At 36.5% G+C, this 18,102-nt stretch overlaps 1 protein-coding gene across 2 annotated transcripts; it reads right to left on the bottom strand.

The window, feature by feature from the left end:
• Nucleotides 1-7,383: 7,383 nt before the first annotated feature.
• LOC145558538 (uncharacterized protein At1g03900-like) lies at nucleotides 7,384-16,101 on the bottom strand. 2 transcript variants are annotated; one of them, XR_014092518.1, is made up of 9 exons: nucleotides 15,809-16,101; nucleotides 14,955-14,986; nucleotides 8,935-9,035; nucleotides 8,732-8,804; nucleotides 8,608-8,639; nucleotides 8,341-8,431; nucleotides 8,074-8,185; nucleotides 7,501-7,996; nucleotides 7,384-7,465 (listed from the first exon to the last, which is right to left on the bottom strand). XR_014092518.1 is itself a non-coding variant. In XM_081619809.1 (8 exons), the coding sequence occupies exons 1-8, from the start codon at nucleotides 15,920-15,922 to the stop codon at nucleotides 7,688-7,690; spliced, it is 864 nt and encodes a 287-aa protein (XP_081475935.1). In that variant the 5' UTR covers nucleotides 15,923-16,101; the 3' UTR covers nucleotides 7,384-7,687. The 2 variants fall into 2 exon arrangements, 1 of the variants encoding a protein (XP_081475935.1); XM_081619809.1 differs by having other exon boundaries at nucleotides 7,384-7,996.
• Between the last annotated feature and the right edge of the window lie 2,001 nt (nucleotides 16,102-18,102).

Here is an 18,102-nt window from a genome sequence, read left to right as displayed (position 1 = left end):
AAGAAAAATGTAAAAAAAATAATAACCAATTACTAAATGACACATGTCATACTTACCCATTAAACAATTTACCAACCAATTTCGCTCCATTTATGGAAGATCATGTGTAAAGGTCGTTTTATTGGGGATTATCAAAAGATTGTTTTATTTTTAGCGAACCGGACAAAGGTCATAATATCCATGTCAATTTTTTCAACTACCTCCGGTTCTTGTTACTCACAAATTTTGCTATTTTTGGATGTTCACATTACTTATAACTTTTTTTTCTTTTCTTTTTTGGTAAGTTTTTAGGGTTAAATTTACCATTTTACCCTTAATTTTTTTTAATAAACCTTATTAAACTACAAATCTGATTATATTAAATTAAACCCCAAGCTTAATTAAATTATTCTCATTCCCAATTTTTTTCTTTCTCCTCCTCCAACCCATTCTCATGGTGGGTTTGTCGGTTTTCCAATCGTAGGATCGTTGGTGTTCCAAGCGTGGGTTGTTGTGGTCCGTGGGTTGCTGAGGTCGGTGGTTTGTGGGTTGCTGAGGTCGATGGTTCGGTGGGTTGCTAAAGTCGATGGTTCGTGGGCTAGCTGAGTTCGATGATTCGTGGGTTGTTGAGGTCGGTGGTGAGTTGCTGAGGTTGGTGGTTCGGAGGGTTTAGTGGGTTGTGGCTTAGATCGGTGGGTTTGGTGGGTCGTGGGCTCGTGGCTTAGATTGGTGGGTTTGGTTTGCTGTATTTTAGATCGGTGGGTTTGGTTCGCCGTATTTTAGATCGGTGGGTTTGGTGGGTACGTGATTTGGTGGGTTGCTGTGGTGGGTTTGGTGTGGTCGTGGCTAAGATCTATGGGTTAGGTGGGATCGTGGTTTGGTGGTTGCTGGTGTTGGTTGTAGGTGGTCGTTAGTGTTGGGTTTGCTGGGTTCGGGGGTTGTTGGTGTTGGGTTTGCTGGGTTCGGTGGTAGGTGGTGGTGTTGCCTGGTGGGTGATTTAAGTACAACTAGGTGGTCCTGGTGGTGGTGGGTTATTTATTTTAAATTTGGTTGAATTTTGTTTTTTTAGTTGGATTAATACTTAAGTATATACTCTTATCTTTCAATAAACATGTTTAGGATCTTTTGTCTAGGAGTCCGCATAGCCTTTGAAAGTTGTAAGTAACAAGAACCAGAGGTAATATTTTATATCATTCTAAACCACAATTAAATAAGAATAAGCATAGTCCATGTCTTTAAAACTGTGTGTCAATTTGAACTACAAATCTAAAGCCATTCTCCAAATGCTTGAGACAATACCCCTTGCGCGACTGCAAATTCTTGTGCATCTAAGATGACTACATCACTCATTAAACATCCCCATTTATACACAAAACTTAAATACTCCATAGTGTATACTACTTCTCCTTCCTTCTTCAATTGTCTTCCTACCTTAAATCTTTCCTTATTTCTTACTTCCTACATACACTCTTATTGTAAATCTTTCCTTAATTCATAAATTTGTTTGAAATTTTCACTATCCTCTGTTTTTAACATTGTCTTCTTCCTTAATGTTTTCTCTCTCCTCTGTTTTCTGTATTTTGTTGATTCGTGGTAGGTCTAATAGACATTATTGATACGGGTTAGTTTAAATTATTGAATTGATTTGTAATATTGTTTAATTAGATTATATGTTATGATTTAGTGATTGATATTGCATATATAATTTTGTATATTTTTTTAATTTGTAAAATGTGATGAATTTGTGGTAAATATCAATTGATTGTAGTAATTTTCTCTCTCCTCCCTTTTTTTATATGTAATCTTTTGATTTCGAATCTATCATGTTATATTCGATAATTATTTTTTTTTGTGAAGAACAAAGACTAGATTTAATGTAGATATTTAAAATTTTAGAGTTAAAATAATTACAATCGAACTTGTGTATAATTTCTGTAAAAAAAATGAACACGTAGTACTTTAAAAATGAACATTTTGTACACTAAAAACGAACATTTAGTACATAAAAAATGAACATTTTTAACAATTTATTTTATTTTTATTTTTCGTTAATAATTATGTAAAATGAATTTGAACCTATAAGTATATGAAAATCATGTTCGTTTTTTAACCCTAAATGATTATAATTTTTTTTGACGTGTTCATTATTTTACTTGTTAATTTTTAAATCCTAAATGTTCCCTTTTTTAATGTGTTCATGTATTTTTATGAAATGTTAATTTTATTAGGTATGGTCCAGATATTTTATGATTGTATGATATATGTTCATTTTTAATATATTAAACTAGTGTTACGTCCGGGCGATGCCCCGAGTACTGCATTATTTCCATGATAAAAACTTTTATCAATATTTACTTTTTTATTGAATGACACGTAGTATGATAATAGCTTAGTGTGTAACACGTTAGAGTTTAAACTTGAAGTTGTGGGTTCAAATCTTGTATCAACCATATTTTTAGATATGGAGTAAAAATCGGATTAAATGAGGAGAGCGTCATGTGGCACCTAAACTTCTTTAGGAACGCCTTTTAATATATATTTATTTATATTTTTGACATGTTCACTTATTATTAATTATTAAATGTTTATTTTTTTAACTGTTCAATTGTTATTACTAAACTAGTGCGTGGCCCAGGCGTTGATCCGACCGGGTATTACTTTGAGTATTTTTTTTATTAAAAAACTTAAAATAAAGACTCATTGATTTATTAATTGTCAATAAATTATAGTAAGAAGATTCTAATATGTATTTTTATATTTTTATAGATGTATAGAACATGATTTGGTTGTATCTAAGATGGTAATAAGTGTGGTATTCATTTATTGAGATTTAGCGTTCAAACCTCATTATATCCATTTTTTAGTTAACATATGAAATGAAGATGCTAAATGATGATGTGGAGTGTGAAATGATAATGGTGAGAATGGATATAAGTGGCACATAGATATTTTTATGAATGCTTTTTAATATATAATTAGTTTTCGCCCGGGTCATCATATATATATTATAAATGAGGTTTTATAATAAAAATTATGTGATAAAATACAAATACAGATTAAATTAGTTACATTTGTTGTAAATAAAGGAGTAGTCTTTATTTCAAAAAAAAAAAAAATAAATAAAGGAGTAGTCTTGTAAAAAAAAAAGTAGTAGTCTAGTGCAAAGAGAATAAAAATATTTAAGTAAGATTAAAAAGATAATCTCACTAACAATGGAACAATATTAATTGGTGCGGCGTGATGCAAATCACTGACGTAAAAACGAATTTCCAGCGCAACCAAGGTGTTTAATTGTAATCGCTGGCACGAACCCTAAGGTTAACACACCATTTCCACACAAAGACATTGTTGGGTGGAAGGTTTGAGTCAAGTAACTTATGCCCGATAGAGAATGTGTTTAGACTATTGTGCTTGATGTATTTTTCAAGTGTAAAAATCAGAAGAAGGAAAAAAAATCCTTTTCTATTTATTTATAGAGAAACATTTGGGGCTTGCCCCTCTCTTTCACCAAAAAAAAAATAAAAATAAAGAAACATAAAAGAACATAGAAGAAGAATCCCAAGCATCAAGGGGGCGGAGGTGAATAATCACCTTAAACATCCTCTTAAATGAGGGGTTATGAGAGTTACTTATCAAGAGAATAATTAATGATGGAGATTAATCACCTTAAACATCCTCTTGAATTGTGGGTTATAAGAAATACTCAAGAAATGACATGGCGTCATATTATCTGCCTAGTCATGATGACACGTGGCAAACTCATGTCTTCCCATTGAGTTGTAATATATATATATATATGAAAGTATAGATGTTTTTTTTTATGTGTTCATAATTTTTTTTCTATAATGCTGCTCTCGAAGGGTTGGGGTCCTAGAGCGAACTACTCATTGTTGTGTTGTCCCAACCCAGGGCGCGTCTCGTCGCGTGAAGGGTCTTATTTTGGGGGAAGGAAGGCAGGGTTGACAAAGCAATCATTGGAGGCGACAGGAGTGCTTTCATCAAATGATGCATGTGGGTGAAGCCATTCCCAGCCCGATTCGGTTGGTCAAAAAGAGATTCGCGTAGAGACTACTGCTATCCGGGAATAAATTTATATGTTAGGTCGCGGGTGCGGGCTTTCCTATGGTAGTCCCGCTTCGGCCTCTGACCGTCCGTCCTGTTTCATCTTGATTTGGCTATACTTGTATGTAGCCAGCCATGTTAGTTCACATGAGAGTTTAGCCTTTTTCTAAAGGCTAATCACTCATCAGTCAGCTCGACCCCTTTCCTATTCCGCTTTGCCGCCTATTAAGAGAATAGGTGTCCCCTTCAAGCGGCCCGCCTTTCTTCATCTATACCAGCTGCCACGCACGATCCAATAGGAACGATTTCAGTGCCCCTCTCTAGGATAAGAAGCAGAATGCGCTATCACCTACAACCCTTTCCTCTGCCAGGGACTTCCACGAAATGAAAACAGGCGGCATCGTCGTATGCTCAACATTTGTTGCCCTGGTCTTCTCGGAGTACTCCTATGGCCGATCTGTCACCTAACTTACTTAAACAACCTAAAGGCTTGGCCCTGTCCCGTTTGGAGAATGACCTCTTATGGAACGCACGGCTTAATCAGTTATTCTCGCAATTCTAATAAGAATCGCCACTTTTCTGAAAGCATGGTTCTTGCCTCCCTCCTTGGAGCTCGTCCATTCGTTGGGTGATCCCTTGCTCTCACGTTCGAGTGTTTGCTCGTTGTTTAGGCCGGTGAGTGAGATTTCTGCTCATTGCAGTCACCTCCGGGGTTCTTCGCACCTGAATAGTACCGGGACTCTTGTGCCCCGGCCTTTGATCAGAAAAAGCTGCCACTCGAAGCCCGTCCTATGACCCAAAACAAAAAATGAGCCTTGCGACGAGACGCGGACATTCTCCATGCTACGGTTCCCTCCGGTCCGATCCTGGGTTGGGTTAGGGGAACATCCGAGCGATTGCCTTCGCGGGTCAAAACGCGCTCACAAGGCACACAATAAGAATAAGACCAATAGAGACTTCATAAGGGATCATTTGAGCTGCAGATCGTAATGCTCCTAGAAAGGCATAATTCGAATATAGAGGAGTGAAAGTTCCCAAAAATCAACGAGTTGATCATATCCTTCTATGAACCGTACGAGCACGTCCTCTGTCACCCCCCACCGGGCTTACGGCTCTATACCCCAACAAAAATTGCGGAGTGCCCAAGTCCTTTCTATTCCTCGGTAAGCGAACCTTAAGAGCATGGGGGACAGTTTGCTTTTTACTGATGGAAAGCATCTCTCTTTGTCCCTCCTGACCAAACCCAAAAAATAGAATTCAGTGAACTATTGAAGTTATTAGTGTGATTGATCAGACAAGTACTAAGGGCTTCCGGTAGACTTCTTTCATTTCTGAATTTTCTTACGACAAGTCCTAGCATTAGTATGAGTTTGTTGACCGCATAAGGGTAATCCATCTTGATGACGAACTCCACGATAACAAGAAATAGAAATTAATCGTTCGATGTCTGCTCGTTCCCCCCTTTTCAATTCCCAATGAACAACATGATCTTGACCTATCATTTGTTCAATTTGGTCGATCTGATATTTAGTTAGCTCTTTTATCTTAATGTTATCACTGATACCTAATCGATAACAAACCTGAATGGCTTTTTTAGGCCCAATTCCATCAATTTTTGTTGAGGCAATTTTTACTTGTTTATCGTCAACTAATCTAGCTCCTGAAATATATGACATTCTTGATCCTTCCCTTAACTAGCCTTCTAGGCTGGAATCATAAATGGCTTGTGTCCTCTCTGATCAAAGGACTCCCCCTCACCTCTCCCCTACCTTGGATAGCGCCGCCCGCAGCCTCTTATATGGCAAACTGTTGCGTATGTCACCGTTATCCAATGAAGCCAAATGCTTTCGGTAGGTATTCTCTGAGAGGCGGGCCTTGTTAGGATAGAAAACCGCTTTTCGGATACGCAAGCGGTTCTCCACCCAACAATTAGGATTCGAACCATCCTCTACAAGAGTAGCTTCCAGCCTTTTTTCAACCCCAATTTGGGCCTTGAGAATCTGGTTCGAATCCTCCAAAAAATAGGGCCCCATTGTGTAATCCCTATATAGAAGATCACGGAGTTCAGCTTCCCTCTCGCGATCTTCTATTAAAGGGAGGAGGCGGCGCCCCCGGGTTGCTCTTTATCCCCTCCCCCCCTCAATGTAGGGGGGGGGGGAGCGATTCGAAAGCATTTTAGGGCGACAAGGCAACTGAGAAAATCGAATTCGCCCAAACCTCGAATTCGGATTTTCGAAGGACGCGGCCCCCAACCCACGGGGGGAGCACAGACACAGCGAAGGAGCGAAGCTACGACTTGTGAGTGAGAAACTTGTTTCGAACGACGGCTGCTATCTACGCAGCCCGGGGCTTTCACCCACCCGAGCGGAGTCGAGCCTTCACTGCCTTTCCTCGTCTCACTTCCCTTATAGTGGTGAATTCCGTGAGTCAAAGGACTAAGATCAGTCTATTGAGTTCGTGGTCCAACAATTTTATGATTAAATATGATAATTTTATTCATTTTTAATATACTAAATGATCTTTTTTAAACATATTTACTATTTAGTTAAAAATGTTCATCATTTTTTATACATTCATTTTTTATTACTGAATGTTCATTTTTTTTACATGTTTAGATTTTTTTACTAAATGTTCATTTTATAAGCGTGATACACTGATACAACTATCTTAGATGCACAGAATGCAACTAAGATTTATTGGTGCGTGCCTATCATGTTTGGACTGGAAAAAAAAAAAAAAGAGCTTAGTAAACAAATCGACAATATTCTCATTTGTATGAACTTTGCAGACCTTGAGATCTTTCTTGTCAACTATCTTGCGGATGAGATAAAACTTCTTCAACACATATTTGGATTTGTGATGTGATCTTGGTTCAATGGCACCATTGTTATCACAGTACAAGTCAATTTCATTCATATGTTAGATGCTACTCCTAAGAGTCCTAACTCTTAAGGAATTTCTTAATCCAAATCGCTTCTCCTGTTTTTTTTCTCCATGCACTAAGATATTACCTTCAGGATATTCTAACTATATTCAGCAGTATCACTCATTTGGATTTGATTGAAATCTACACACATGCTTGAAACATACTTGCATATGAAACATCTAAACGAGTACAGTTCATGGCAAACATGATGAATCCTTTTGCAAATGCACAAGGAACATTTCTCAATTGCTTATATGCATCAATCCCGAAAGATATTGATTCTTGTAAAACTAAATCCCATGTTATATGCATCAATCCCGAATAGGGAGGCTCTTTCATATTTAACAATCACTAACCTTATCAACCTAAGTTCTTGACAGTTCATCAATCTTCTAGATCAGTATCTAAGAAATAGGTAGCGAAGACAAAGAACGGATTTAATTTATACAAACAGCTGCATGAACAAAAAATTCACAATGTAACACCAAGCAGAAAAGCCTTATCAACAACTCTGTAACACCAAGCAGAAAAGCCTTATCAACAACTCTCTATATGCGACTCTCCGACACATCTCTTTGGTTTCCCTGCCAGGCAGAGAAGTATGTATGTAAAACTTCATAAGGAGTTTGTAAGATTTGTCTATGGAACACATCATATACACCAAACTAGGTCGAAACAATTATACTGATTATAAACAGAAGTTTTTACATAATAACAAAATCAGTCAGCAGCCTGAAAATCCCCGAAGTCCTCATCTGCTACATCTTCTGAATTTTGAGAATCTTTCGATTTTAAATCAGGTTGAGGCTGCTCTTTGCCATGATCTTCTTTCTCTACTTCGAAATTTTTATCAGGGTTTGACTTGGGAGATCTAGGTGTTTTAGGAGAAGCAGTTGGTGACAGAGTCGCTGGTGGAGGAGGAGGAGGTTTAATAGCAAGGGCAGGCTCTATAGGTTTACTTTTTTCCGTAATTGAAAGGTTGTTCACACTCTGATCGATGGATTTCAGCTTAGTATTGCCACCAGGTTTCTGACAATAATAAGTTTATTAATGACATGAGTACCAAACAATTTAATGAAGAAACAAAGAATAACTGACGAACTTACATTTTTCAACTGAAGAACAAGGGTCTCTCCATCTTTCAAACTGTAATCAACCGTTGAAGAATTCTGGAACTGATACTCCATTTCTTCAGCAGTTTTCTTCTTATCGAGATACCTAAATTCATAGGTTTATAAGCTTCAGTTCAATCAGGTAAATCTTTTGCAGACAACGTGCATCTCAGTGTTGTTATTCAACCAGGGGATTAATGTGCGTATGTTTAGTTGTGTCGATTAAAGAAAGTAAATATGCAGAAAAGTGCAAGGAATTACTTCATATGATCATGCAGAGCAGCTTGGAAGTCATAAGCTTCAGTTCTCTCTCGAAACCCTATCCCAACAAAAGCATGTCGAAGGCGACCACCTGGATAAACAAATCTAATTAAGAATTTAATTGCAATTTTAAAGTAAAGGATGAATAAATCAATGGTTCTTTGTGCTTTTTGCATGCAATTTCTTTGAAAGCGAGCTGCGTCCAGTAGGGTGTAATATAGCTTTTTCAAATAATTTAATCCTAAACAAGAGAATTTAGCCGCTCACCTATGTTCTCTTCTATTCGGAGCACAAAGTACCTGCATAAGGAAACAGAAATTAAGTCAGACAAGTTTTTTTAACTGAATATGCAAATAAGGTTATGCTATGTGCAAAACAAAATATAGCAAACCTGCTACTATCAATTACAGGCTCCACAGGATGTTGCTCTCCTTTCCTCAAAAAAGCCCGAGCATATAGTTCACCTGAACCGATTCAAGAAGAATGAAAATGCTGAACAAAAGGTAACAAATACATATCCCAACCAACACAGATCCAATTTACAATAGAAGACACTTATCCACCACATATACTGTAGAATAGTAAATTTTTTACCTGTAGACTTATCCTCAAGTCTGATTATGCACTCCTCTCCTTTGCTTATAACTTTCAAGACTCCTTCCCATGCCCATTTATTTACATCCCATTCATCAGCTCTACAAATAAACACAAATTAATGCTAAAATCATCACTGATCAACTATATTCTCGGCAGAACTGACAAGCAACAAATTTCATGGAATCGTCATCAGCAAGGATTTGATCATCATTAATGGCGCAATCTTGAACTTCATATAATTTGTATGAGAGAAACACAGAGTTGACTCAGTGGCCACACAAACCTCAAATTCTAACCAGACTATCTGCCATCTTACATGAATATTTGAACATTAGGCAATACTGGAAAAATAAGCTCCTATTTACACATTAGCATCCTTCAAAGTAAATGCTCTGATGATGGCTCTTATCAAAGTATTAGACCAGAGAGCAACGAGGGCATTATAAAATTAGAAGGATAAAGATAGTCACATGATCCATGACCACCAGGTGATCAGGGAATAAAAGACCATAAAGCTTGAACAGCAACTTCTTTAACTTTTTACATGCAGATACTCAGCCAATGGATGTTCTCTGACTGATTTAGAGTTATCCAGTAATAAATTCCAGCTGCAACGATTTATGTAGGCTTGAATAGTTTGGAGCAGCTACTTGCAATGTCTTGACTCTTGACAGCACCTACTGAGTTAATATGCAAGATACTGTAAATACTAAAAAGGATCTTAAAAAATGGCCAAGAATGTTATATTTGCAGAAACCAGGTATAGGTGCTTGTCAAGAGCTTCCACTTTGTGAAATACTACAATTAGTCAAAGAAGAAGAGTAAAAAAGCTAGTATAGATGGATTGGCAAAACAGGAAGCAGAGAAGGCAAAAGAAAAACTAAAGGCATTCACTTGGTAGCATATTGTAGCAGTGGCTAGAGAGCAATGTTACAAGGTACGTGGTTCGATACGAAACGTGGTACGGAAACGGATACGCGCTACGCTACCCATGATGAATCCGGTACGATTGGGTACGAAATAAATAAATTAATAAAATATATGGGTGATTTTTATTAATAAGATTTTGATTTGGAAAATAATATAAAACGTAGTTGTATCAGTCCTAGCTTGAATTTATGTGGGTTAGTGAATTGCTTAAGAAAATAGATTACATAATATATACTTGTATAATTAAAAGCCCAAAGATTTAAGCCCATTTGGAACAGAACCCTAGCCGCCACCATATGTACTACTGTGTAAAACAGGAGAGAGGTCAGAGAAAAAACTACTCCTGAAAATAAAATCAGAAGAGAGAGAAAATGCACTGGAAATATCGAGAAGAAACCATTGAACGTTGCACAGGGAGAATAACCGCTTAGCTGCTACCAGAGTCGCCTCCTTCAGCGAACCAGATCGCGAACCCCAGCGACCCAAGTCGCGTTTGTTCCGCGTTCCGATACGCGCGACTCAGTTCGCGATTCGTGGCTACGTACCGCGAACCTTGTAACAAAAGCTAATTCTCATTTGGATTCAGATTTCTCTTTATATTCGTCATTTCGCCTTTAATTGCCAACAGATGGCCCTATCTATTCAAGAACTATAATAGAACCTCAAACAAACAATATAATAAAAAAAATGGCGAGGTAACGGAAGGAAGGGTTGGTAAAAGTGATAACTTGAGCAAAATTTGGGTCTCTCAAGAATCTCACAAGGCTCGCAAGCTATAATAACATTGGATCTTCGGATTTTAATAAGAACTAAAGAAATTACACGAAAATTAAAAGGATAGCACTCTAATTCTCGCAGAAATAGAGGGTCTCTTCCTAGTCGCAACTAGAAGATGATCACAAGTCGCAACAAGTGATTCTTTGATTAATAATCAAACGAGCAACGCTCAAAGGATTAATTCCCAAAATAATACTTTCTCATTCTTAAACTATTATTGATATACACCCATATTGATAGGGTGACAAATCGTACAAAGATAAGATAGGAAACTAATAATTATATCCTAAAATAAGATAAAATATTAAGAATCCTAATCCTAATATATCTACTAATCATATTTTAACCAACTACTAAATCTATCCTAACATAAATAAATTAAATAAATAAATATCCTAATGGCTAAAACCCTTGAAGCCTAAAAATAGGAAAAACTTTCAAGTGAAAGGTAAAAACCCATAGGCCAAAATCCTAATAATAAATAATAACTAAAAGATAGTGTAGGCTTTCTTAAAATTCCATGAATTTTCAAGAATACCCATATTGGTCTATTGCTCCCGCATTAATAGGGCACACAACTGGTATGTCATGACTCGGCCCATGGCATTAGGCAGCAATAATAACTCACTGTGCACTTCATATTCTACAGCACATGAAATCATGATTTTGCTAATTACCACCAGCCCATATGTTGAGTATAAAGCAAATGATTTTCATGCTTCCCATATTGTTTAGAACTCCACTATTTGAGCTGGAAATTTTCAAATCTGTGTAGGATCAATAGTTGAAGGCCTTCAAGCTCAGCAAGTAGCTATTACTAATGCCAGCAACAAGACTAACAGCAGGAACACTTAGTATAGATCCTGCCGCAAAAAAGGTCCTATGAAATTCAAGTGTACATTCGTACACAAATCTAACCTTAATTAGTCAAGTTTTGCAAAGAGGCTAATAGCAATAAGATTTGAGTGTCACTTTAAACACAAGAGAGAAAGTTAAAAACTTGCACGGAGGCTTTGACCTACTATTTATGGCTAGAGAATAAATTCTATATGTTATTCTCTTGTTTCTCAAACAAAGTTATCTTGGTGTGTTAATGGTCCATTGTGGTGCAGTTTGGCACCCAAACCAAACCAAATCACAAATGTGTGGTTTGGTTTTCCCAGACCAAGCTGCACCCCCCCCCCCCAAAAAAAAAAAAAAAGAGAGAGATAATTCATAAAATAGATAAATACTTCCTACGTTCTTTTATTATTGCTCCATATAGGTTGGACAAACTTTTTGGTAGTGGGAAAAAGGAAGAGAGAGAGGGGTAAAAGTACAAAATTACCTATGTGATGTAAACATAAACTAAAGAATCAAGTGTTAAAAGTACGGGTATATTGGGTATTTGCACTGTGAACACATATACTACCTTGGTTTCATATTATTTGCAACTTTGGAATATTTTATATCTCACAAATAATACCCCAAAGTTGCAAATAATATGAAATGAAGATAGTATTTTGTTTCCTATAATGGATATGCTGCAATATTTGTGAAACTTACTAAAAAGGCAAGTGGTGCAATGATTAAAAAATACAGAAAGTATATAAAGTTATAAGAATATTATTAAGAAAGAAGCCACAACAACGTATTGGTGCAATCTATTTAACATTGTTAACCAGTTTTTTTTTTTTTCTTTTTTTTCAAATTTTTTTTTTTTTACAATCACAAGTTATTCGATGATATATAAATTTTACAATCACGGGTTTATACTACCAATAAGTTTACAAGGTATACTTGGTGAAACATTAATGAGCTAATCAGAAAACATTTTCCAAGAAAATGATAATGAAATCTACTTTGATTCTGTGGAACTATATGGCCAAGTGGTAGGACATTACAGACTACAATGATTGATTGGAAGAAACAAATACATAGTATAAGTATTTGATACAATGTGCAACAATGATTTACATTTTGTTCAATATAGAAGCTTGAGTATAACAATCACAAAAAGGTAGCTTTGGATAGTTGGATCTCTAGTAAGGTGTAAATGCAAGTTGCTTTCATTCTAGATTGCTTAGAGGAGAGATGGAAGGGAGATACAAGTTGACTATCTGGACTATAATAGCATAACAGCCTGACAGTCTTGAAGTGAAACTGGGAAAAGTAATAATTTCTTCCAAAGTTTTATAACATAGATCTAAATCTTTATCATCGACATTGTCAAATGATAGCCGTGGATCTCTAGCAAGGTGAAATGGTAAGTCGCCACTCGCCAGAATGCTAGATTGCTAGAAGGAAAGATAGCAGGCAGAAAGAAAGACTAGCCTATTTGAAACCAACAATAACAGGATTGCAGCTTGGCAGTCTTTAGATGAAGGAAAAAGAAACCTCTCAAGTTTATTACAGAACATCAAAAAGGAAGCTTGGTCTTTATCACAGCAACAAAGTTAAAGGGTGCATTAGCAATGAAGAACAAGATAGTGTTCATCTAAAGTAGAGTCAACTAAGTTGTTGTATACAATAAGAGAGAGTAAAGTGAAGAACAAGAAATTTGCAACGTCAGTGTCATAGTACTTTCTCCGTTCGTTTTATATTGCAATGTTGGAAGATTTACACTATTCACACACTTCTTTGACCATCTTTTAAGATTTTATACGTTAGGAAAAAAAATAAAATCATGGCGCATCTAGTTAGATTAATCTCGATACACAGTTAACAATATTAATTTACTGTATATTTAATAAAGATATTAACGGTATAAAATGTGCATTGGCAACAATGCCAAGCGTGAAAACTCTAACATGGCAATTAAAAAAGAGCAGAGGAAGTATGACACGGAAATACGGAATGAAAAAAAATATAGTGGTTCTAAACTTCCAAATAGATCCAAGGTATCCATCCATGTGCCATGTCACTATGGGTATAATTATAACCGTATAGTTGCTCAATTGGGAAAACCGAGCTCACTGCCAATTTTTACAGGTAGAATTGACATGCAGGTGTACCCACTAACACAACTACACAAAATTTACACTGCCTAGTGGATATGCTCTTACTCAAAAAGTTCCTTAGCAGAGGATAGGGGCCATAGGACATATCAGACTAATGATTACTGAGTGAGTTTGGTATAACTTGACAAGATCACAAAAGAATGGCAAAGCAAAATTTAAGAAATTCAAGAAACAGCTATGATGCGCCCTGTTCTAAACTAGCAAATTTCCGGCTCTCAATTGCAATTACCGAGTATGACTTCAAAACATGAATGCTTAAATAAAGAGATCTAACTCTTCACTGATACTCTGGTCTACCACATGCTTATGTTCCATGAGGAATCTATGTAAGCAACCTCCATATTATCAAGGGGGATCCTGTACCAGCCTAGCTTATTACCACAAACTCTGTTCCTCAAGGTATGGAGCCAAAAGGTGGATCAAGAGACTAGCATTCTTCAGCTGTGTGTCTATTGTCTACTGTCCACTTCCTAGTTCTTTACCTAAAGAAATAAAGTATGACTGGCAAAAGAAACAGTTTCAGAGGCTTTGAACATCAACAAATATTACATAGGCTCAAAATGCTCCAAGGCGATAAGGTTTTCCTGCACTTGAGTAAAGTAAACAAGAAAAAAAAAAATTGTGTGACTCAAGCAGCGACGCAGTGTGCCTTAGTGAGTACAATAGGCTCACCTCTAGTGTGCCTTATCACAATCACCAAACCAAAACCAAAAAAGGCACATGGCCAATTTTTCCTTGTGCCTAGGCGCACATTTTATACACTGACATAAACCAAAAGGAACAAAAGGTTTCATTGGCATGCATTGAAGAAGGAATTAATGCTTCCACACAAACATCCTAGATTAATGTAAGTAGTAGTGATGTGAATCTCAGGAATGGTAGACATATGGAAAATGCAAAGTGGAAGTACATAAACTTATGGTCATAGACATTATTCCTTGTGGTTCAGCACCATACAGCTATCCTTAAACCTTCATGGGCATTCATTCAAACCCAAAAACCACTCTACAATGAGAATCTACTAAAGAACATGAGTCATGACCATCCAAATTAATTGCTTTCATGATTCATTACTAAACAGCTGAGGTTCAACAAAGGCAGTAATTGTATTTCATATTTTCATAGTATTTCTTTTGTCACTTATGCATTGTAACGGTAACTGCAAATTAAATTCTGGATAACAATGAAATTTTAAGAAAAAATGTGGATGACATTATGTCAATATGAAATGGTTCTAGAAGAAAATATATACAGGCAGAAAGCTCAATAATTTAACATTGAATCCAAAAATTGAATGCACGAATAATATACCTGTATGAGGCAGCAGTTTTCCTTGGGGGTATCTGAAGAACACAAAACCACAATAAGGCCTTAAACTATATGCATAACAGACAAGATCCTCAAGGAAATTGTGTTCATTGCAATTTAGGATAAAATTGGCCATAAAAATCAATCATGACTTAGATCATAACTACATGTTACATGACAATCGGCAAGTAACCCGAAACTTTCATTGGGAAATATAAGGTTCACAAAACCACAAAGCAGTTCATCGAAAACAGAATCTTTGAAATTACAAAATAAAGTCTTTTTCTCGGAAATAAAAACACTAAATTTCAGATCAAGATACACCAAGTAAGAAACCACACCAATCTATGCCGAACTTGGTGGTTAAACTCGATTACGATTACAAACAATAGTGTAGTTCCCACCGAAATGTAGCTCTGAATCACCATGATAAATAGCACATGAATTAATGCAGATGGATTATATATCTGTAATTTCATAAACCCAAGATCGACAAAATCCACCTCAATCCACAGTGAGATACACATCTAACACTTTAAACCAAGTTAATCAAAGAATTCGAAAACATTAAACAACCCAATAATCAAGAAATTAACCCTACAAAATCAAATTACACAACTAAAGCTCAAAGATCATAACCCAAATAAAAAAATTAATCAAAAACCCCACTAATCCGTGATCAGAAAAGCAGTAATATGCATTAATCAACTGTTCCATTTTCTTCCACGTCATCTACATTTGCATACCAGTTTATCAAACATAGTTCCAAAAAATTCAATATTTTCAATACAATATAATAAAACCCAACTCCCAAATCAAATAAAATTGAAATCAGATAGAAGAAAGAGGGAAATTACGATGTAGACATAGCATTCGGGGACATGAAAGAGGACAAGTTCAATTGGGTCGTCTTCTTCTTCGGTCTCATCTATTTTTTGTTTACCATTTGATGAGGTTTTCTCCGTCTCCATTGTTGTGGTCTAAAGCTGAGAAAGAAGATGAAAGTGATTCAAAGTTCTGATTTATGATTTTGAAATGAGGTTTTTGGTAAGGTGGTTGAAGGGGATTCAGGGGGTGGTTATGGTTGGGAAGAGTCGCTGAAATTTTCCGTTCCTCTTTTCCTGGTTGTTGCTTTGGAAATGTCAATTGTTAGCTCAGGGGTCATGGGTGATTCAGGTGGGCATGGACCGGGCCGGGCCGAGCTGGCATGAGGTAAAGATGATCATGTGGCTGGTCGGGTCGGGTTTGGTTAGGCTTTGGGGTTGTTTGGTAAGTAGTTTTTTGATGGCTTTTTATATAGCTTTTGGCTTTTGGAAGTGGTCAAACAGCCAAAATTTGTGTTTGGTTAATTGGCTTTTTGGTTGGCTAAAAAGCCAGCTTTTCCGCCAAAAGCCAAAAGCTAGTGAGAGTAGCTTTTTTGGGTTGGCTTTTGGCTTAAATGATAACAATTACAATTTTATCCCTCATGACACCTATTATCATTCTCATCTCAATTACCTTTCTCTCTCCAAAAATCAAAAACCCCACTATTATACTACAGAGAGAATTTGGGAGAAGTTGTGGTGAAGGTATCACATTGCTGCTAGCTTGATGGAAACTAGACGAGCCAAGCGAGTCAGAAGACAATAATATTATATTATTAATATGCATTCTTATGATTTATTTTTTCTAAGTTACTACTCCGTACCTATGTTCAATTATTCATTTTGGATTGTATTATTGAAATTTTGTAAGCATTATTTTACATGTGATAATAATAATAATAATAATAATAATAATAATAATAATAATAATAATAATAATAATAATAACCAACAAAATAAAAAAAAAATTATTATGAAAAAAAATACGAAGTAACAGTGATAGGTGCTATTAGTAGTAGTAAATAATAATCCTATTTACAAAAAAAAAATAAAAAAAATTATTATTTATAAAAAAAAATAGAGAGTAGCAGTGATACTACTTGGGTAAAAGTTAAAAAAAAAAACATTATTATTATTAAAAAATAATAAAACATATCAATGCTCTTAAAGGTAATTTTAGCCCTAAACAGCCAACAACCAATAACCAAGTTTACCAAACATATTTTTTAACAACTAACAGTCAAACAACCAACATAAAAAGCCAATACATACAGCTGGTCAGACAAGCCAAGAGTAACAGCCAGCAGCCAACAGCCAATTGCCAAACAAGGCCTTTATATAAAAAAAATACTAGTATGCATATTATGTCAGGTCGAGCTAAGGATCGGGTTGAAAATGCTTGCCCAAACCCCATAAAATTGGACTAGGCCTAGCATGAGGGTCAATTAGTACAACATCAAAATAATCATATCGAGTATGGGATAAGAAGCATGTCGGTAATTCATGGGTTGTGCATGAACATCATTTCCAAATGAATGGCATAAGGCTAGCACAAGCACGAGCACGAGCACTTTGCGATGACCTATTGTTTAAACCAATTTACCAAATATATAAAAACCCTTTAAAGGCCTATATGCATAGCATTATGGCACGACATGGTGCGTGAGTTGGGCTATGCATGAGCGAGCCTAGCACAACACGGGTTTTTTTGGCACATTCAAGACTCGGTCTGCTTGAGCACAAGAGACCTTGGTGTTGAGGGTAAAAATACCCCGCACACGTGGAACAGTCCCATATCGACACGTGGCCCAGTTAGAGGGCGACATGTGTCACTATGGGAAGATGCCACGCGTGCAGCTCAAAAGCCCTCAAAGAGCTTTGGTCAATTTTGTAGCGCCACGTGGCCCAATGAGAGGGCAACACGTGTCGTTACATGAAGACGCCACGTGTTTAGGGCATACTTAGCCCTTTAGATCAGCACGTAAAAAATGGCCTAATTACATCAGAGCCCAAATCTCGAGAGATATCATTGAAAGCCGCAAAACGGCGCCCCCAAAGCAACACGTGGCTGTAGGGAATAATTTCAAGCTTTAATCCCACTAGCTTGAACCCCACTGTGATCATACACTAAAGTACGGTGGCGTCCAAAAGGGAAGAAGATATAGCAAAAGAGTCGCCAACAAGTTTTTTAGGAACTTGTAAACCATTCACGAGGTGAAGGTTACACCCCTTAACGATCCAAGAGATCGTCAACTCCATAAGGTCATGAACCAAATAAGGGTTCGGGG

This window comes from Chenopodium album, chromosome 9 (genome assembly GCF_948465745.1).
Source record: "Chenopodium album chromosome 9, dcCheAlbu1.1, whole genome shotgun sequence".
In the NCBI taxonomy this organism is placed as follows: Eukaryota; Viridiplantae; Streptophyta; class Magnoliopsida; order Caryophyllales; family Amaranthaceae; genus Chenopodium; species Chenopodium album.
Note: the sequence above shows the minus strand (reverse complement) of the source record. Positions and strands in the feature narration are given on the sequence as shown.